Source organism: Tiliqua scincoides, chromosome 2, assembly GCF_035046505.1.
Source record: "Tiliqua scincoides isolate rTilSci1 chromosome 2, rTilSci1.hap2, whole genome shotgun sequence".
Classification (NCBI taxonomy): Eukaryota; Metazoa; Chordata; class Lepidosauria; order Squamata; family Scincidae; genus Tiliqua; species Tiliqua scincoides.
The window spans coordinates 87,842,506-87,864,774 of record NC_089822.1 but is presented as its reverse complement, the minus strand read 5'-3'; the positions used below and the strand labels follow the sequence as shown (position 1 = coordinate 87,864,774).

The 22,269-nt window shown below is 41.8% G+C and overlaps 1 protein-coding gene across 2 annotated transcripts in view; it reads right to left on the bottom strand.

Moving 5' to 3' along the window:
* SVEP1 (sushi, von Willebrand factor type A, EGF and pentraxin domain containing 1) overlaps window positions 1-22,269 on the bottom strand; it is a 128,921-nt gene that overhangs the window by 27,001 nt on the left and 79,651 nt on the right. The window contains exons 27-39 of one of the 2 annotated variants that reach the window (XM_066613524.1): window positions 21,884-22,059; window positions 20,590-20,714; window positions 17,399-17,522; window positions 15,818-15,988; window positions 14,702-14,875; window positions 11,868-11,987; window positions 9,912-10,088; window positions 8,711-8,795; window positions 7,033-7,224; window positions 5,438-5,605; window positions 3,900-4,584; window positions 2,845-3,039; window positions 245-501 (exon numbers count right to left, since the gene is read on the bottom strand). In XM_066613524.1, the coding sequence (XP_066469621.1) occupies window positions 245-501; window positions 2,845-3,039; window positions 3,900-4,584; window positions 5,438-5,605; window positions 7,033-7,224; window positions 8,711-8,795; window positions 9,912-10,088; window positions 11,868-11,987; window positions 14,702-14,875; window positions 15,818-15,988; window positions 17,399-17,522; window positions 20,590-20,714; window positions 21,884-22,059 (2,649 nt within the window). Of the gene's footprint in view, window positions 1-244; window positions 3,040-3,899; window positions 4,585-5,437; window positions 5,606-7,032; window positions 7,225-8,710; window positions 8,796-9,911; window positions 10,089-11,867; window positions 11,988-14,701; window positions 14,876-15,817; window positions 15,989-17,398; window positions 17,523-20,589; window positions 20,715-21,883; window positions 22,060-22,269 lie in introns of both variants that reach the window. The other variant, XM_066613523.1, reaches the window with a different exon arrangement.

Below are 22,269 nucleotides of genomic sequence, written 5' to 3'. Positions count from 1 at the left end.
CTCATTGTGATACTGTTGCAATATGCCCTCCCCGCCCTGTCTTCAACACATCAGGAGATTTTTATTCGGATATGCATTTCAAAATAGAATTCCCCATCTAGTGTCTCAGCTGGTGCCAGCAACTCTATCAGTGCTGTTACATTCATGTGTGGGCCACGTGGAGTTTCTGATATTTGAGAAACTCCCACTAAACATATGTGTGCAATATTAGACAATCTTAGACAGACATATGAACTCTTCTTACCTGTATTGGACTTTACTCCCATAGGCCTGTGAGTCTCCAACAGCAACGGCATGAGGCACAGAAGGTGGTGGTCCACAGGTCAGTAATGTGCAGCTTGGATATGGCTTACTCCAGACACCCTTTTCTGTACAAGTCAATTCTGAGCTCCCTTGCATCACAAAGCCTGTTTTGCAGTTATAGACTATAGTATTCTGATCCACAGAGCTGCTTCCATTGATGAATGCATTGCGGATGGTCGGAGGAGAGCCACATGAAATCTGCCCACAGTGCGGAAAGCCAGAATTCCATTTGCCAGCAGCTTCACAGGTGATTTCTGAAGGTCCTAAAAGTTTGAAACCTTCTAGGCACTGAAACTGTACCCTTTTCCCACAGCCAAAATCATTGCCTTTGACTACTCCATTCTGAATCACTGGCACAGGGCATTCACAAGGCAGGCAAGAGGCAGTTATTCCGCTCCATAAACCATTAGACATACACTGCCTCCTTGGGCTTCCTTGTAACTCATAACCAGGAAAGCAAACATACTCTATATATTCTCCATAACTGAAGACTGAACCATTCAGGAAGCCGTGAGAGATGTCCTCAGGAGGGCCACAGTTGATAGGCTCACAGAATGGAGCCTCCCTATCCCAGTTACCATTAGCCTGACAGGTGAGTAAGGATGCACCATGCAATACATAACCTTCATTGCAGTGATACTCAATTCCCTTCCCAAAGTCAAATTCTGACCCCCTGATTTGTCCATGAGGAAGCATCAGTGGTACAGGACACTGAACCACTCTACACACTGGTGTGTCCCCATTCCATCTGCCATCTGCAAGGCAGACTCTCTTCTTGTCCCCTTCCAGTAGGAAACCTTCTTGGCAGATGTACTCAATATATTTTTGGAATGTATACTCATCTCCAAACACTTGGCCATTCTCTAAACCAGGGGGTGGTCCACAGGAAACAGGAATGCAAATTGGCTCATTTCCATCCCATTTTTTATCTGCCTGACACGTTCTCTTATCTGAGCCATTTAACTGAAACCCAGGATCACAATCATACTGGACTGTGCTCCCATAAGTGTAAACGCCACCTTTTATTGTGCCATTTATTGGCCTGCTTGGCATTGGGCATGATATTATCTCACAGGTTGGTGCGACATCACTCCACTGCCTGTTCGACATACAATGCCTTGTGTCTAAGCCAATCAGCCTGTACCCTGGTTTACAGGCATATTGTACTGAGCTACCGAGGGTACTCTCTGTGAAATGTACAAATCCGTTTTCTGGGGGCAAGAGTAATTCACACTGGACAGAAATGCAAATAGGAGCACTGCCATTCCATATTCCATCCTCTTGGCAAGCTAGTACGGAAATTCCTAAGAGTTCATAGCCTGGATAACAACTATACAGTACTGTGGTCCCATACAAATAGCCTGATAATGGCAGAGTATTAATGGCCTTTGAAGAACTTTGCATGTCTTTCTGGTTATCAAGTACTAGAGAGAGAAGAGGAGGGCTGGCGGTATGAAACCTCTCTTCTAATATGCCTTCATGGCCTGAAATTTTTTCTTCACTGTGAATGGACACATATCCACCAAAGTCTATATGAGGAGGAAGACCACAGTCTGTTGGGAGGCACACTGGACTAACACTAGACCATCCAGATTCCTCACAGGTCTGCATGGCAAGACCGGACAGCTGGAATCCTGGAATGCAGCTATATATCACCATGGCACCATAGCTGTAATCTGCACCTTCTACAAAACCATTCTCAATAGGTTGTGGGGGATGACAGCTGATAGCTCTGCAAGAGGGAATATCAGCATCCCACTCCCTCGTCTCCAGGCAACTCAGGACACTCTGTCCTTCAAGTTGGAATCCTCTGTCACAGGAATAGGTCACTGTCTGCCTGTAATGGAGGTCTACGTATGAGAATCGGCCATTCTGAATCTCCTTGGGCTTGGAACACTCAATGGGTTTGCAAACAGGCTTTCCTCCAAGCCAGTGCCCATCCTCTCCACAAAGAATGGTCATGTTTCCCACAAGTTCAAAGCCTGGTTTACAATTATACAGTGCAGTACTGAGGTAAGTAAGACCTTGCACATCTACAATACCATTCTGAATTTCGGCTGGCTGAGGGCACTCCACTGGAATACATTCTGGCAGTGGTAAGCTCCATGTACCATCTGCTTGGCAAACAATGGTAGAAATACCCTTCAGTAAAAATCCATCCATGCAGGTATAGCTCACTGTACTACCAAAATGAAGAGAAGACACCACAGGATCTCCAAAAGGAATATAAGGTGGCCTGTGGCACAGTACCACTTGACAGATAGGGAAGGAATCATTCCACTGTTGTGATGGCAAACATTTCAATATGGAGTTGCCGTGCAAAATATAACCCTCCTTGCACAAAAACTGGACCAAGCCTACTTGATCAGCTATCTCCTTCAGGACAAGCTGATTCTCAATTAGTGGTGGTTCTGGACATTTTGTTGGGACACATTTGGGGTTCTGCTTTTTGTTCCACATCCCAGACTTCTGACAGACCCAGGAGGCATCTCCTGTCAGATCATAGCCTTCATCACAAAAAAAATGGACCTTGGCTCCCACCTCAAAAATTTCTCCCTTGCTGAAACCATGCTGGATAGGAGGAGGTTTTCCACAACTGAGGAGCACACAGGAAGGAGGTGCTTCACTATGCCATTGACGATTGGCTTGGCAAAAGAATGTTGAATTTCCAGTTAGCCGGTAGCCAGGATTGCACTGGTATGTCACTACACTTCCAAAGAAACGTCTTGTTGTGCCCTGTAAAAAGGACCACCACAAATGTTACAGCTCATATCATGCCAAAACCCTAACAGATAGCACTCATTTTGATACTCTAGAACAGTGGCGCTGAAATTAGTGACTGCTGTGCACCCAAAATGCAGTCCCCATCTGGACTGCATCCAAGGGTTCTGCCCGGGTACCACATGAAGTCCTTCTTGTTCGGAGGACAGGGACGCTCTGTGCAGTTGCATTGTCTGCCCAGCATACCAGAAAGCCATGCGACAGGACTCCCGGGCAGACGCAACTGCCCAGAGTGTCCCTGCCCCCCCCCCCGATCAAGAAGGACTTTGCATGGTAACTGGGGGAACCAAAAGGTCAGCTCACCGGGCGGATGGATCCACCCAAATGCCGGATCCGGACCCCAGACCATGGTTTGAGTGGCCCTGCTCTAAAAAATGTGTGGATTCACTTTTAAGAGCAATTAAATCCTACCCCCCCCCCCAAAAATCAGGTTTTCTCCCTGCTCTTTTGGATGTGTTGGTTCACACACCTGTACACCCACCCATCCACACAAAGTTATGTTCCTTCTGTCATCTTTATGGACGATGAATCAAAAAAAATATGATACGAGATACATCATTTTTTAGCACTACACAGGCTGCACAGGAAGAACATTAGAAAACTCTAATGTGAGATGAGTTTAAGTGTTATATGATAAAGAAAAAGTTCTCATTTTGAGAAACCCAATTCTAATACTAAGGCATTCCTATCATAACCTATATCAATTATTTTTATTTTAGTTTGTTCACATTCATTTGCCTATATTTTAACATAACAAACTCACTAAATGCATTAATATTACTAATGCTGCATATGCTTAAGACCTTAAACATTACCTCAATAAATCCATTTGCAAGTCTGGGTGGCTCCCCACAGGACACAGGGTGACAAGTAGGCATAGTACCACTCCAAGTTCCTGTCGCTTCACATGTCCTCTTCTTTTCTCCTTTGATATAGTACCCTTTAATGCAGCTGTAAGCTATAATGGCCCCAAAACTGTAATTTGTACCAATTGCATAGCCATTTTTAATGCTGGGTGGTTCTCCACAGCGAACAGGAATGCACTTGATAGTCAATGGAGAAGGGTTCCATTGGCCTCCCCGAACACACTCTATCTTAGCGGAGGTGTTTAAGACAAAGCCTTCCATACATTTGAAGCTCACAGCTGACCCAGCTGCAAATTTTGCCTTGTTTGAGGATTCCAAGATGCTGTATGACACAGACAGTGGTCTCTCGCAGAAGTCAGCTACGCACTCTGGGATACCCTTGCCATCAGGGGGCACCCACTTTCCCTGGGCATTGCAAAGTAACTGGGAATTGGGATTGTCATTGCCACCTAAGCTGTACCCATCAGAGCAGTAGTAGATAGCTACATCACCGAACAGCCGATGGCGTGTCTCTGGAGAAGCATGTTCCACAGCAGGTGGTTCATCACAAGAAACAGCTACGCACTGCTGGTGACTCATGTTCCATTTACCGTTTACCAAGCATTCCACAGTTTCAGAACCAATTAATGTGTAGCTATAAATTGGAAAATAGCAACATTAGACAGACAATGGAACAGACAGGCAATTTCTACTTTGTCTTTAAAGCCCTGAGAGAAATGTATGCCAGTTCCCTTAAATGTGAGAAGACCGAAGAAAATATTTTGCAAATGCTACAGTAAATATCGCAACAAACAGAACCCTACATCAATCACAACTGAAACCTACTGCAATTTTGAAACATTTAGATCACTGAAGAAAAATGAGTACAGTGGGTCCTCATTATCCACAAGTTTGGTAAACACAGATTTGACCCACTGCATTTGACCCATTGCAGGTTTCGAACCCACGGTAGGAGGATCCTCAAAGGACCTTCTGGACGCAACCTCCAGTCGAATCTGGGAGATCCTCTGTGGGTCAGACTGCAGATTTGATTATCCGTGGTTTTTGGCATGCTTGGTGGTTCTAGGAACCAGTATTGTTCTGGGAACCTCCAGGTTTCTGGAGGCTCTGGGGCAAAACCCTACACTAGCCCCTTATGACACCAGCCTGCCTACCTGTTTGATGATACACTGAGGTTGCAATCCTATACACATTTTCCTAGGAGTAACCCCACTGACCACAATGGGACTTACTTCAGAGTAGACATGCCTAGGATTGTGCTGTGAGTGTTTCAGCTGCCACTGGTAGTGAGGGTTCAAGGGGCAGCCTCGCCACTTGGACTTTAATGGGCATGAATCCTCAAGCCAAGGCCCACCCCTGATGCCACCCGAGTATTAAGTTTAGCTAATGAAGGAGAACAGAGAAAAACTTATCTTTAGATCACAAAAGAAAGCCTTCTTTAAGAACTTTGCTAAATAATTCTAACCAAGTAGTGCTCAGTTACATACCCTTCCTTACACATATAAGTGATGCTGTTTCCAAAAGTAAAGTTGCTCCCACTAAAAGTAGCATCTTTAATAATGGGAGGAAGACCACACGAAACAATTTCACAGTCTGGAGGTAAGTTGCTCCATGTAGCTGAATCGTCACACACAAGTACAGAAGCACCTTGCAGACTAGGAAACAGACAAACATGTGGCTTGGTGAGGGAGCAGCAGGAAAGTAAGTCACTTCTGTCAATATATTATCACATATATTTTATCTCATGCCTTTCCTTGAAAATATTTAACTTTAATTCTGTCAATTCAAGAACACTTGCTCAGGATTTAAGCTGCACAAGTTCTCATGATATTCTGTATTTCCATAAGTATGCCTTCTTTACTAGATACAGAATCCCAAATATGGGACACCTTTCTTATTATACACAAACATGTAATTTAATAAATACAGACACAAATATATTCGCAGAGGGCATTTCAGACATATCTAAAACCATTTGCTTCCTTGTATCACTGACACCGCTAAAGTCTTGTCTGACAGCTGAGAAGATGGACTGAGTTGCTGCAGAGATGCAGTCACATTGTGCTTGCTGAACTAGGGCTAGGTTTGCAATGCTTTTTTTTTTTTTTAAATTCAGGAATCATGTTTGGTCCAATTGTGGAAAAGAGGAGTGCAGATAAAAGGACTCATTACAAACCAAGTGAAACAGAACTTTTCATTTGTGGGTATTGGCTGCAATGTCCAGATTTTTCATCAAACTGTATAAATTGTAGATGGGTATTCTAAAAACAGTACAGCAGGAGTGCTCAGCCTCAAAAAGTGTGGAAAATTAAGTTTAAAATATAAAAACTTCAAATCAAATTCAAAATGGCATGTGAGGGGGTTGAAGATGTCCAATATACAAGGGATGCCCTGACCAGACACTTTTGCAATTGCAATCAGAATGTGCATTATTTCTTTCATGTCATAACAATATTGAAAGCGGCTCTCAGTCATTGGTGTGATTCAGCTGTTATACCAAAACATGGTTAGTTGCTGTATGCATAAGAAGGCATGAACATCAGGATCAAACACTTCCTCTGGCCCTTGAACACTGTGATTTCTTAACATTTCCATGCCTGAACCTGGAACACAGAATGCCTGCAAGCCAGTATCTCAAATCAGAGTCAAATCTGGGGCTTGTGCTTACTTATGCATATGATGCTAAATTGTGGTTTGGTATATCTGAATAAGTAATTGCGCTTAATGGAAAACTATTCATTCCAACAATTCCACAATTTTCTAGAACAAAACAAAAAAAAATCTTGTGCAATGATTAAAAGGCAATTAAGCCTTCAAGGTATAATAGGAACTTTTTGATCATAAGAAGATACTGCCAAACAAAGCTTTTAAAAATATAGCTAAAGAATGCATTTTAGTATGATGATTAATTCTACATGACCTTCCCATGAGTGTTAACATTTTACATGAAACACCGAAAAGATCCTAAAGATTCTAAAATAGTCTCACATGTGGCCTTTTTCATGGGTTCTTAGCTCACAGATATGGGACCAATCCCTTTCTTCTATCTGCAATTTCAATGAAGACAATGAATATTGCTTACCTGTAACCTGTGTCACAAGAATATGATACATTAGAAAGGTATGTCAGGCCATGTATTATATACTTTCCATTGCTTATTTCTGGAGGGAGGGGACATTTTACTAATTCACAGAATGGAGAAGAATAATTCCATGTGCCACTAGCAAGACATATTGCTTCTTTTTCACCCACCAAAACGTATCCTTTATCACACCTGCATTTACACAAGAAAACAAATATAAATATGTAGAAATTCTGTATATTGTTCTTTCCTAGCATATCTCCTGCAGTGTAAACCCAGTTTTATCCAATTACCTTTATTCTGAGAAAAAAAGATAAAATCATGAGATCACTATCTGGTAGATGTTTAAAACTTGTGAGACAGTGGTTTTATCTATAGTGGTGCTCTGATATCTGCAGGGGTTCTTTTCTGGAAACTCCCATGGATGCCAGAAACCATGGATACGCAGGATGCCCCCTGCATCTTTGGGTAACACAAGGCTCTTCCAAGCCCTGTAGAAGCCACGTGCATCCTCCCACAGCCTCTGCGGGAGCTCGGTATGACTGTTAACAGTAAAACAAAGTGACTTCCAGTTTTGCTGAAATACTAGTCACTTTTTTTGCTGCTAACAGAGCCCTGCAGAGGCCGATGATGGATGCACATGGTCTCTGAAGGACTGTGGAGGGTGCGGGAGGCCCTCTCACATCTGCAGAACCATGGATATGGGGCCCCCCTATATGTAGGATGCAATGGTCTGTATGCACCATTGTCTGTATGCAATGGTCTGTATATAGGATGCACAAGTCATTTCTGATTTCTGAATAGCTGCCAAATTACTTGGCTCACCACATTGGGCCAAGGATGCAGATAATTGTCCCACTTCATGCATAGCAACAACCTGTGTTTTTAAGTGGCTGCTCTGTGGTTATAATAGTTTTGCAATTCCTCTCTACATGAAGTCTAGATTGGAAACTAGACAATCCCTAAAGGAAAGTTTCAGATGGATATTTTGACCATGGTCTTTTGACATTTATAGCTACAGCTTTGCCTGCCATATCTTTTACCTATATAGTGTGCACATGGTTCAAATTATGTTTTTCAATTCATCATTGCTATGTATTTCTGTGCTAAGAAATCTTAAATATAGTGAGGCCCAAATCCTAACCAACTTTCCAGCACTGGCATAGCTGTGCTAGTGGGACGTGTGCTGCATCCTGCAGTTGGGTGGCACTCACGGAGGCCTACTCAAAGTAAGGGAATATTTGTTCCCTTACCTTGGAGCTGCATTGCCCATATGTCGGTGTTGGAAAGGATTGTGCCCTAATTTAGTAAATACTTCAATTTCAGCGCTGCCCAGCATTCATGATTAATTGCAGGGTAAGATACTAATGTACATTTTAAAAAATTCATCTTGCTTGGTAGTTACAGAACATCATAGGTATGCAGTGCTTTATATAACAGTCATTTTCTAGTTTTTGCAAACAAACAAAATCTATAATTTAAAAAAAATCACACAACCCAACCTGCATGTTCTGTAACTTACACACTCATTCAGGTGAATAACTTCACATTTAGAAACACAATTCTTTCAGTAATTTCTAACATGTACAGTTTAGACACTATCTGTTCTAATTAAAAGTGAATAGTTCCCATTTTTCCTATAAGATAAAAAGTTTCAGATGCACAATGATCCTCTTACCTGTAGATAACTCTGCTGCCATATGTAAAATTTGAGCCATCAATGACACCATTTTCTGGAACAGCTGGGACACCACAGAAAACAGCTGGAAGAAAATAAAATTTTAAAAAATCACCCTAATTAAACAATTACAAACTCTGATCACCCTGATTACACAATTTAAAAAACTGCATTATAAAGTCTTATGTTAATGAGTATTAACAAGGTTAAAATCTTGTAGTACTCTCATTTTCATTCTTCTGGAGATAGTACAAGGACAGAAGAATATTATCTTATATAGTCATGACAACAGGGACATGGATGACAGGCAGAGATGTAACAAGAATTTCATTTTTTCTACTTGTGTGGATCCAGCTATTACAGTATTACACAGAGGGTCCAGCAGAGATATCCATCATGACCACATTCTCTCAGAATATATATCTAACTGAGAAACATTTTGGTTTTATAAGTTTGGCTGTCATGTATTTTCCCAAAGAATCCTGGGAATTTTAATTTGATAAGCATGCTAAGAATGCTTCCCAAACAGAACTAAGGGTCAAATCCTATCCAAATTTCTAGCATCAATGCAACCGCAATGTAGCCCCATGGTAAGAGAACAAATATTTCCTTACCCCTGAGGAGCCCTCCATGAATTTCCCCCACCACAAGATGCAGTGCATACCCTGTTGGCAAAGCTGTACTGGAACTGGAAAGTTGAATAGGACTGGGCCCTAAATTTCCCAGGTACCCTGAAGAGCAGACCTCAAATGGTTGAATAGGTGGATAAGGAAGCAATTGTTCAGTATGGATGCTCTCAGATCCATTCTGCCAGCAATCCAACAGGGTGATGTCTAGTGTTGATGTCTTCCAAGTGCTGATGTCTCCTTACTTCTTGGGCATAGTGAAGCGGGAGTAAACCCCTGAACCGCTCTGGTCTGGAGGCCCAAGTTCTATGGCCCTGATGTGTATAAGATGATTGATTGCCTCTAAGATCTGCCTGTGTTTGGCCTCACGGGAATGCTTGCTCAAGTTGTTGACCCCTAATTGGGCAGCCCCCCAAATCTGTGGAAGGAGGTTTTTGAACAATAACAAATAGTCCTTGGGGAGTGTTTCAAGAATTGCAGATTCCAAACAGCTAGTCTCTCACTTGCCTAACATTTCTATTCACCTTCTACGTCTTTCTCTGTGCATATCACTGTAAAGAAGCAGAAAGCAATACCTTCACAAAATGGTAACAGGTGGCTCCACTTCCCAGATTCCAAACATGTAACCTTATTCACTCCTTTCAGCCAGTATCCCTCGTCACATGAGAAACTGACTTCACTACCGACACTGTAGCTGTCACCATGAGAATGGCCATTTTCAGGATCTCCAGGATGTTTGCATTTCACTGGTTCTTTGGAAAGTAAAACAGAACTTACTGACATCAGGTGTGCCTCATGGGCTTAAAAATGAAAACAGATCATGTAAAATTTAAGCAAACAAATTGGGGTGAAAAATGACCCCTTCACAAGAGCATGAGAATGTACTCATACAGGACTTAAAAAACATTTCAATAACATTGAAATAACATTGAAAGTATGAGGAGACTTCACAGATAAATACAGTTATTGCACTGGGACAAATGTGTTTCATTACTAACTCCAATAATATTCCACATACTTTTTTCTCCTCCTGCAGAGTGCAGTGTTGTGTAGCATGCACTGCACTGGAATATATTGTGCTAGAATCCTGAATTCTAGTCATGGTCAACATCAGCTCATTTTTTGCTCTGAGGCCATAAAGACAACTAGGGCAACAATCCTCCACACAAATCTATGGGAGTAAATTCCACTGAACATGGTGGAACTTACTTCTAAGTAAACAATTATAGGATGCATAGGGCCTTTTTACAACATGAGTGACAAAAGAACCAAGACAAACAATCCATCTTGGAGCATATCTGTTTAAAACACTCCTTCTTGTCATACATGTTACAGCTCTTTTGTGAAACAAAACTGCAAAAATGGCAAAAAAAAAAAAAAATTCCAGTTCAGCTGTATCTTGATTATACTCATTAGATTCAATAATGGTATGATAACATCAAGACACAAGGGAGTTTTACTGCATGTTAGGAAGAGGGATGGGGGAAAAAAAACTTGACACAGGCCTGGATTTATTTTCAGCAGAGGTCTCACATATATTGTACCAGGTAGTTTAGCCCTTCTTCGCACTTGAATTTTTTCTTCTTTTATAGTTTGATTACTATATATTTTTTCTCTTTCTATTGACTGGAAAGTGTACAGGTCTGCCACCTGTATATGCTAAAACAAGTTATGTCTTTTTAAAAATCTTGATTTTGTTTCAAGAAAGACACTAGTTCTGAAACTCATTTTGTGGCTCTTCCTAAAAAAAACACACAACTATTATCAATGTAGGTTTTTAAAAGTAGAAAATAAATAGGAGATACAGATACTAAAACAACAAATGCCCCAATCCAATCCCATTCAAATTCATTGTAGTTTTGCTATTTACTTTGTGAGGCAAGTAACCTCAGCAATGAATTTCAATAGGGAACCACCACTAAACTAAGATTTTCTTGTGTTTATGCTGTACAAACTGGGGGGCAACCCAATTCTAAGCTGCCCGGTGCCTAAAGGAGCAGTGGCACCAAATGGCTACTGCTGCATCCTATGGGCACCACGGCAGCCACTGGAGGTCTCCTTGGAGGAATGTTCATTCCCTTCTCCTGGGTAAGGGTGCAGGCCCGGCAATGGGTCTCCTCCTGCCTGTGCCAGCTATTTTGCTGTTGCAGACTGGAGGAGCTCCATGTCAGACTTTTCAGCCTGACACAGAGCACAGGATCTGGCAGAGGCCTCCTCCGCCAGTTCCACACCCTCCTGGGACTTATCTCCTCTCCCTCTGCCCTGTTTCACCCACTCCCTGCCTCTCTCTGCCCTGAAAACCCTTATCTCTGGCCAGTCCTGTAGAAGCACCAGCCAGCCATTCCTGCAGTGCTAAGGCTTAGAGCCAACTGGCACTGGTGTTCCCAGGGTGCCATAAACATGCTTTATGGCACGTTTACAACAACCATCACTGGGAACGCTCGTACTGCTAGTACTGAAGAGATCAGGATAAGGCTCCAAGTCTCCTTCACCCACCCACTCCAAACTATTTTGTACATTTTCCCCTTTACCTGTACAGTTCTTGCCATCTCCCGAATAAGGATGGATGCAGGTACAGATGTAGGACCCATTTGTGTTAATGCAGGAAGCATGTCTGTCACAGTCTGATCCAACTGCACATTCATCAACATCTGCAAACCAATAATTTCTAGAGCAGTGTTATTAATATAATTTCTATATGTCTGTCTGCTCTCAAATACTGCGGCATCCCTACTTCTGACCTTTTCAACCTGGAATGCATGAAGGTCTCCTAGTCCCTTAAAAGTTTCCTTCCATTTGTGTTTGCTGACTCTAATGCCTGGAACTCCTCACTCAACCCCAGAGCTGCAAAGTGATGCCACATTTTCACTTTCTTCAAACTAAAGATGCTGGGCTTGGAAACAAGCACCAGGGGCTTGGTAATAATCATCCCAATGGGAAGGCAAGTATTACATGGTCCTAAATTTTTCTCTGGCTTGGTTTAAAATCCTAGTCAGAGAAGAATGATCAGCTTACACCCCACCCCTGGCTGCACTTACCTAGGGATCAGGGCAGCTTGCAAGCTCTGCCACTGATCTCCGGCTGTCCAAGGTTAGTTCCATGAAGACAAGAAAAATCTGGCTATGGAGAGCTTCTTTTTCTCCTTCTGTATACTGCAGTGGTTCCCAAACTTTTTTGATGGTAGCTCCCTTGAACTGCTGGGCTATTGGCTATGGCTCCCCATTAGGGCTACAATCCAATACACTGTATAGGACAGAAGGTTTTTCACAAAGATTCCATGGCTCTCCTGGTTGGTTTCTGTGGGGAGCCATGGCTCACAGTTTGGGAACCATTGGTGAATTGGTTTACATAGGGGGACAGAAATACTACACCCTGAAAATGTCTGGTGAGAAGCAAACTGCAACTCACTGTTGCAGATGCTCTTGCCCCAAGGGTCTTCAGTGGTGTGTTGTTATTGTTCCATGCCAGCTGTTATTGGCACTACATACTAAAGAGTATGCAGGTTGAGTCTCATTACTCGTGAGGGTTCCGTTCCCAGAACTCACGTGGATGGCAAAAATCGCATTAAAGCAAATCCATCTAAAAAACAATTTGCTAGGTGATTTAAAAACAGCTTTGATGACCTTTGTGATTTAAGATGGAGTCATTAAGCAGACAATCCATCAATCAGTCTCTCTCCAGGGACTTAGAAAGGCTTCACTCCAAGCCAGCGACCCCTCCTTTCACCCAGAGCAAAGTTATCTTTCTTCCACATGTTCAGGGAAGGGAGGGGTCATTGAAGTGAAGACATTCTAAGTGACTGGAGAGAGAATGGTTGATGGATTGTCAGTCGGCTGTCCTCTCTTGCATGAACAAGGCTATTGTTAAACAACTGTTTTCTTTTAATTTAAAGGGCCCTTCCCATCATGTTGACATAGAAAAATCCATGGATTTTTCTGTAGGTGAAAAATCCATGGATAATTAGGTTATGCTGTAATCACTTGCATGACTGTCTGTCTACAATAGTAAGAAAAGCAGTTTTAAAAACTGTGATATTAAAGGGGTGCATTTTTCCCCTTCTCCAGGAATCAGCTCATTCCTTCTCATTTGCAGTGGCCGTTCATATTGAGTCAAAACCGTGTATAAAAAATCCATGTACAACAAGGTTGGACCTGTACTACTAAACATACTTTTGAAATCAACCAACACTTCCGTGTCTCCATTGATTTCAATTGGGAAGGGTTAGGAGGACAAATCCAGGAATGATAATGCCACCATCACCCTTGGAGTCTCACACATTTTTATTGTCTCTGAGTCTCTTAACCTGGCCTTGTTGCCTGGTACGGATAGTGACTTTCATGCTACCAAGATATACTAAAAATATGCATGTAAAATGTGCAAGGTTTGTGCTTTATTTTCTTTACAAACACTGTAGCTTTCTATGCATATAACAATTCATCACAAACTATTAACTGAAATAAACGCTGAGCAATATCAGAACACTAACACACATTCTTCCTACTATAAGCAGTGTCTTGAAAATTATTTCAAATCCGAACCCACTTTCCAGCACTGGCATAGCTGTGCCAATGGGACATGTGCTGCATCCTGCAGTTGGGGGGCATTTATGGAGACATTCTCAAAGTAAGGGAATGTTTGTTTCCTTACCTAGGAGCTGTATTGCCTATATGTCAGTGCTGGAAAATGGGTTAGGATTGTTCCCTAAGTGCTACCTGATATATACCCACAATGCCATTTGTATCCATATAAACCAGCGGTCTCCAAAGCAGGGACTGCTGTGCTCTGGGAAAGGTGTCCCCAGAGCAACCAGTGCTTACCATTCTACTGGGAAGACTTCCTTCCCCACTGCTGAGCTCCCCCAAACTGCACCCTGACCAGCTGTGCTTTCCCGGAAATGGGGGCACAATGGCTGCTGGGGTGACAGAAGCCGGAAGCAGTTGGCCAGAGCACAGTTCAGGGGAGATTGGTGACAGGGAAGGAAGGTTCCTCCGCGGAACGGTAACCGCCGTTCACACAGGGGAGGGAAAAGGCAGGGCGCCAGATCCAGCCCATGGGCCAGAGTCTGGAGAGTCCTGAATTAAACCAATGCACTGTGAAAGAAATACCTAGTGGGCCACATACATTCGATGGCCAGGATTCAAAGAACCACATCCAAGGTTCTGTGTGTCCACGATGGCCGGGGACTTTATGCTTCTTGACCAGCAGCTCACCATGCTGCATAATAAACTGTCTTGAAAGGAATGGACTTTCAAAAGCAGTTTGTGAGATGGTATAGTGTGTGTGTGTGTGTGTGTGTGTGTGTTTGTGAGTGAGTGTGTGAGATCAATAAGCAGGGATTTTAGTCCACAGTATGCCTCAAACTCACCAAGGCATGATGGTGAAATGACATTCCAGCTTCCATCGTCGTTACAAAGCATTCTTGAATCTCCCAATAAGTAATAGCCACTGTTGCATTGGTAGGTAACAGTGCTACCAGCAAAGAAATCTTCAGCAGAGTAAAGGCCATTTTCTAATGGTGGAGGCACCCCACAGCTAATCCCTGCAGCCAGACAATACATGTATAAATGTATTAGCAGATCACATATATTCACTTAATCTCTTCTTGACACAGTTGCCATTAAATTTCCTGGGGAGAATTTAATTCCAACTGCCTTCACTTATACTAAGTCTACAGAAGTCAATGACTTTGACCCCCATAATTCCAGAAAGTGTGCGTAATGTTCTTTTCCATTCTCTTTTGGAATACACTCTCCCCTGCAACCACCCTGCATGCTACTTTTGAAACATGAAGGAATTCTAAAAGTTGCTAATGTCTCTCAATTGCTCTAATTTTGAACTGTAACTAGGATGTTGTTGAATTATATAGTTTTAAAAACGTTTCATAAGTTGCACTGCACATTTCAGGGATATTTTTAAGCAAATAATGTTTTTGTTTCAAATAATTATCACTGGAATTTGTTTTCTGGAGATGATGGCAGAAGACTTTTGAGATAGAATTGTATTATTGCTGAATTATGATACAAGTGGGGATGAAGGACTGTGGGCAATTTAAAGCACACAATTTAAAGCATATGTAGACAACAGGAAGTGCTCATCTCCACTTCTGCTTTTCCTTGGAAGCCTCCCCAGATATAGTAATGATCAGAAGCTCTGGTCCACATGCCCCTCAAAGGTTTAGTAGGTTGGGACATGTGACAGGGCTTTTTTAGCTCTGACATCCAAGTGATGGAACTCTCAAGACCCAGGAAACTATAGACTTGTTTAATGAGCAAGGATTGTGCACACATACACATGTACACATATTTGCAACCAGTTTTGCTATAGCAAGCTTACTGAATCTGTTTTGATCTGATAGTAGTAACTAGAAGGTAACTTTTAGAAGTTCCTAAATGACTTGCTTACCACTGACTCTTGGATTTGAGGTTTTCTGACTAACACTTCAGTACATTCTGAAGTAAAATTTCTAGGACCATCCACTTACTTTCACAGAATGGAAGAGGCCGATTCCACTGTCCTAAATTTAAACAGTGTTGAACAGAATTCCCCACTATGTGGAAACCAGAGTCACAAAAGAGGGAGATTTTTGACCCTGGCTTTAAGTCTGTTGATGAAGTCCTCAGATGAGGTATGGAGCCTTCTAACGGCTGGCAATCTGCAGGCAAAGAAACATATACTAACACAAGGAACTAGCATTGACACATACAGACAAAGAACATCAAATGGTAAGAATTCCAGCAATCCGGAATGGCTGTATAGCATACATTTCCATCTTCTTCTAGCAGTGGAATTTATTTACACTGCTGCTGAATCATCTATTCACTCTTCAGATGAGCGAGGTTTTGAGGGGCTATACTTCATCTGGTCTATATATACTTGGTGAATCGGAGGGATAGAATCATGGGAGTGATCAGTAAAGAGCTGGGAGTACGACAGACTGACAAACATTTCACAGCAACCTTATCAACTCTTTCAAACTATAAGGTGATCTGCACTTCCTCAAGACACACTTTAAGAAATCATTGGACATTCTCTATGGCAACACACAAGCTTAGAACAATTTTCACAACTACATGACAACAGAATAAGGAGCCAAGAGACTTGCATTACTGTTTCAAAGAATGACTGGAAATCTCTCCTATCTGACCCAGTGCTGGTCTTTCAACATCTCAATACAGGAAATCATAAATATTTTGCTTGTGGTCTCAATGAACTTTTATTACACAACAGTGGAATTTGAAAAATGAACACTGAATGTTCCAGTGATTAAATTATCAAATGCATAAATGCAAGAGCAGTGGGCCTCAGGGTAATTGTATAACAGGCTTTATGCCTCGTAACAATATATTATCCAAATGATTTTCAAATTTTGTACCTTCAGGGAATGCTTTTCACAATGACTTGTCTCCCATGGGACTTCTGTGCATTATAGAATGTTCAGGCTCATTGTCTATGATACACAGTTTATGAGGAGTGCTGAAAAACAAATAGAAGTGAAGCCAATACATGCAAGAAGATTTATTAATAAATCAATTAATCAATTTTCAATTTTCTGATGTGTTTAGAACATCTGTGTGTTTGTTAGGGAAATTTGCATAAATCTTGATCAAAGCGATTTACTTAGAAGAAGGTTTTCTAGGGACTAAGTTAGACTGAAGTGTTACTTTCAAGTGTTCTACTACTAATAAGATGATGGATATTACCTCAGAAGAGGTACACAGATATTTGAAACATGCTAGGAATCTGATCATCAATTTATTAATAAATCTTCTTTGTATTTGCAGGCTTCACCTTTTCTTGGTATAACCCCTTGTTGGGCCTCATCATTACTCCATATAAACTGAGAGCACACTAGCATACACCTAGCACTCTTGGTTGCAATGCAGATGAATGTTAGCAATATCAGACAAGCTATCTTTTAGGGAGGACTGTCTACCATTACTGATTTTCTCACCAAGGAACTCATAATAAGCTTCCAATTGACACCAGAGTTTCCCAAACATATTCTTTAAAAAAAAAATTACTGCATTATATGACAATACTTTTAGGAGATGAAAATTCTAACCAGCACAGAAGATGCTTTTTGGATCTATCTTCACCCTTCCAACAACTCCAGGAAGGAAATCTGGCCAGGCCAACACATTGCCTTTTTGGAGTTCCTCTGGACAAGAAATAGCCAAGGATTTCACCTTAAGGTTCAAAAGAGACGGACAGATAAATACTTGTTAATTAGTGCTGGGAGGCATTTACTGGAAAAAAACATTTTCCTCAGACATCTTAGTTTCAAATCTAGGCCATAATCTGCAGGCCCCCTGAAACTAACAACAGCTTCATTGATTTTGGCCTGCTTAAATCAGAAATGGGCATATTTTCCTTTTTTATAGTGTTTGCCTATTTGACCATTGCAAAATGAAGGGCAGAATAGTTGCAGTTAGTCAACTGCAGGTGGTGTGGAGGTGGTGGATCTGATGGTAATGGCGCGTGCCAGATCCTATCCCCACCTATTTTTTCTCTGTGGACATAGGCTACCAAAAGTGGTGGCGTATGTCCAAGGAGACCCTAGGGTTTACCAGGAGGTATGTTTTAAATGTGACAGCATAATGGTATTTTGATTAGTCAGGGAACACAATGGGAGGACAATTCTGGACGTTCAGGAACTTGAGATTTCAATCCATCTAAAATTTCCCTCACCAGAAAAATGGCATATATAACTAATTTAAACAATTCCATGTAAAGTATAATGTGCATTTCCTACCCAATACACTCAGTGAAAAAAGTCTGTTAACTGGAGATATGCGTCAGGCAGAAATAGAGAAATACTATCCATTTATATTATCCATTTTCAGAAAATGTAATATAAGAAGCAGCCCTGAAATGTTTCATTAGGAAGTAAAAAGTAGTTGTAGAAGGCTGCCATAGCAATATATCAAATCTGTTATATAATAATTTTAGCCCTTTAACCAAGTTGACAACATCCTAAGCTGACTGACTGCAGACACTGGCACTGTTTTCAGTCAAGAACTTGTTTAAAGTGACATATTATCCACTGGGGACACGCACAGACACACACAGAGTTAAACTGAAGATTAAAAGTTCCAGTCTTCTAACAGAAAAGATAGTCAAGCCTGCTCTCAAGGAAATTAGTTGCAGACAGGGCTGGAGACAGAATGTTTTTTCCCCCCAGATTCCAGAGGAAAAGTCTTGTGGCACTTTCAAGAACCATGTGTTGTGGAATAAGCATTCATGGACAAGAACACTCTTCATTGGACTAACAAAGTGTATTCCTCAGATATACATGAAGGGGAACAGCATGGGGGATAACAGTTATAAATATTTTGTTCACTTCATTTTGTTACTTCATTGCATATTACAGTTTAGGTATGCAAGAAGCAGTGGTTCCCAAACTGTGAGCCGTAGCTCCTTGGGAAGCTGTGGAAACCAGCCATGGGAGCTGCAGAATCCTTGTGAAAAACCCACTGCCCTAAACAATGTATAGGATTGTAGCCCTAATGGGGAGCCATGGCCAATGGCCCAGTAGCTTAGTCTGTTGAAAAAGTTTGGGAACCACTGCTTTAAGGTGTGAGACCCGTCAGAGAAGCTTATACAAATGCAGCTGTAATCCCACATAGCCCTACAACTGTGTTACTTGGAGTTTGTGGCCATTTTGGCCTCATTGTTTCCATTTTATTCCTCCTCCCCCATAATCATCTTTGTACATATACACAAAGAGAGGGTAACACTTCATACATCAGATGAAGTAGCACCTACTCCAGAAAACTTATGTGATAATAAATCTTTACGGTGACACAAATCTATTATCAGGGCAGGACGTCTCGTCTAGAGGGTAGAACCTCCGTTAGCCCGAAGATAACATCAGAAGGTCGCCAGTTTGAGAACACCGGCAGCTCCCTGAACGGTGAGACCTTGAAGCAGCTGACAAGCTGAGCCGAGTTACTTCATCTGCTCTGAGCGAAAAAGTATCTTGGCTGCCCTCCATGTGAGAGATGGAGCTGCTGTCAGCCTGCGTGGGAGGCACTGGAGGCCAGAAGTGAGATCCGACCTGGAAGATCCATCTGAAATGTTGTGTGATACTTGAAAGAGAGAACCGTTTATGATTGTAAAAATCCCCTTGAGGGATTTAGAAATGCTGCCTATGTAAACAGCCTTGAATAAAGTCAGAGGAGTAATCAGATGACCAGAAAGGCGGTATATAAATACCGAGTTATTATTATTATTATTATCTCTGATGCAACAGAGTTACTAATCCTCTGGAAACATTTACACAGAACATAAGAGTAGCCTTTATATATTTATTGAGCACCCATCCACTCTGTTTTTGTCAATGTCCATGATAGCAAAAGTGAACAGATTGGATTATACAGATGTAGCTACAGTTGTAGATGGCAATGTTAGACTTCATCAAGCAATTATGTGCCATGGTGCGTCACTATAACACCCTGGGTCCATTTTCAGGGCCCATATGGATCCACAAATTGTGACTATACAAAATGTGTTTGCCAGCACAGGAGTTCAGCAATAAGTGTATGTCCTTCCCCCTCCCTCCAACCTTTTGACTGTATTCAAATATCATGCTATTTTTATTGTAAAGTCACTTGCAGCATACATACTTTTAGTGATAATATGGAAAAGCCCCAAGTAATCAGTGCATGGGACACAGCAACCACAGCACACTGCAATTCATGTGTTTTTCAAATTGGGACCACCTGACAAATTACTGCCACCAAAGCCACTTGGCTAAAAATAAGAATGAAGGTGTTTAAAAGTACAAATAAGTTATTTGCAAGCAAACAATTCTTCTAAGTTTGACGGAATGGCAAAACTAGGGCTGCTAAAAGCCATGAAGAGCAGAAATCATGGCATGTAACAGGAGAGGGAGGCAAAACACAGGTGCCTGAAGCTCATACCTGCTCACGCATGTAACAGAAAAGCATGGTTTAGTATTATGTCTGAACCGTCATGAGAGAGGGACTGGAGGCCCAATCCTAACCAACTTTCCAGTGCCGGTGCAGCCACAATGTAGCCCTGAGAAAAGGGAATGTTTCCTTACCTTGAGGAGACCTCCGCGACTGTTCCCCACGCTGCAGAATGCAGCACGTGCCTCAATGGCACGGCTACACCAGTGCTAGAAAATTGGATAGGATTTGAGCCTGGGTTGAGAAAGTTACTGTAGTTTTTCAGGCCTTGCACAATATTCTGACAAGCCTTTAAGAAACCAAATAGATGCTATATATTTACTTGTTCTGGGGACAGAATATAATCCCAAATGTTAAGCTGGCTAATTGAGCCAACAAAAGACTCAGCTGGATTGAATCCTTCTCCTCTTTGGTCTTGCTCCTGTCCAAGAACTAATGCTCCCCCACCTATATGCAAAGGAAAGAAAGAACAGCATAAACAGCAGCTAGCACACTTTGTGTCTGATCAATGAAAACCTGAACAATTTCAGTAACTTTCATCAGTTAAGCAGTCTTTAGAGAAGGCAGGGCACCCCTGTACTGATGAAGAAGTGGACTTGGTTCTCAGTACTGATGTGGTAGTTTCAATAGGGTTCAATCTGGGATGAGACACAGCTAACACAAGTGTACAGTATTTGATGGAGGACAAATGCTACCCAATTTATGGATTCTCAGGTGAGGTTGGTTCAGCCCAATTTACACAGTACCTTTGCAGCATGGGAACTACTTCTGCATGACCAACAAATGGACAGCACTGTACTATCATGGAAGGCAACTAATGATTATCCCAATGAGGTTTCAGATGTCGTTGGAGTGGCATGCAACCAGACTGTGCAGAATGGCTTAGATGCTGCAAAGGTAAAGTATAAATCAACCTCAAGTGAATGATCTGGTTCATAATTAGGATATTTATATGATCCATAATCTCAGTTGGTTTCAGATGGTCACCTTTTCAGTATTGACTTGAATTTTTCTATACCATAGCCCAGCAGTTCCAAAAGTCTTCAGGAGTTTGGGAACCATTGTAAGTCACTGCGAGAGAGGGGTAAAGCAGTGACGTGATGGTTATAGAAAAATGGCGATCGTGACCCACTTCTGGTTTCATGATTGCTATTTTTAGATGTTCTGAGGCCTGGGGAGCACTGCAGAGGCATCTGTGGGTTCCCTGCACCCCCCAGAAGGCCAGCACTTCTAATAGTGAGTTTAAAAGCCCCCTTTTTCCCCCACAATGATGTGATCCTAGTGATCGTATCGCTATCTTCCCCATCACCCTGCCCCTTAATGGGGCAGAGACAGGGCTTCCCTGGCTAGGGTGTCACAATTCTCCAGTTTGGGAAACTTTGCCATAGTCCTATCTTTTTAATTATAATTAAATGCACAGAAGGTATTTCATGTGAGTAGAAGGGTCAGAGACAGAATGCATGCTCACTGCCAGTTGGAGCAGACAGATGGTTCAATGGTTTTATTTGGAATTTGGAATAAGGCAGCTTCAACCCAAACAACTTCTCAATCAAAATGCTTTGCAATAAATATTAAGAAAATAAAACAGAACTGAGTAAATATGAAAGGAGAAATACCAGGAATTTCTGTTCCTACAGACAAGCCACTACCACCATCAGATAATTTTCCATCAATATACACTCTCCACGCTCCATTAACAGCTGTCCAGGTGACAGCAATGTGGTGCCAAGTGCCATCGTTCACAGAAGGACAATCTGTAATACTCTCCTTCCCATTCACATAAAGAACCCACCTGGAGTAATTGAAAACCAAGAGAAACTGAGTTGTAAATAACATCTGTAGTGGTTTATGCGAGATTCTTACAAGAAAATGTTGAGTTCAGATATTATGAACCACAAAGATAAAAGCCCCTAGCTTTACAGGGATTTGTGTCTTTTTAAAGGATAATAGCTCAGATCAACTTGTGTTCAGGAACAAGAATGGTAAGCTGGTGGCCTGCAAA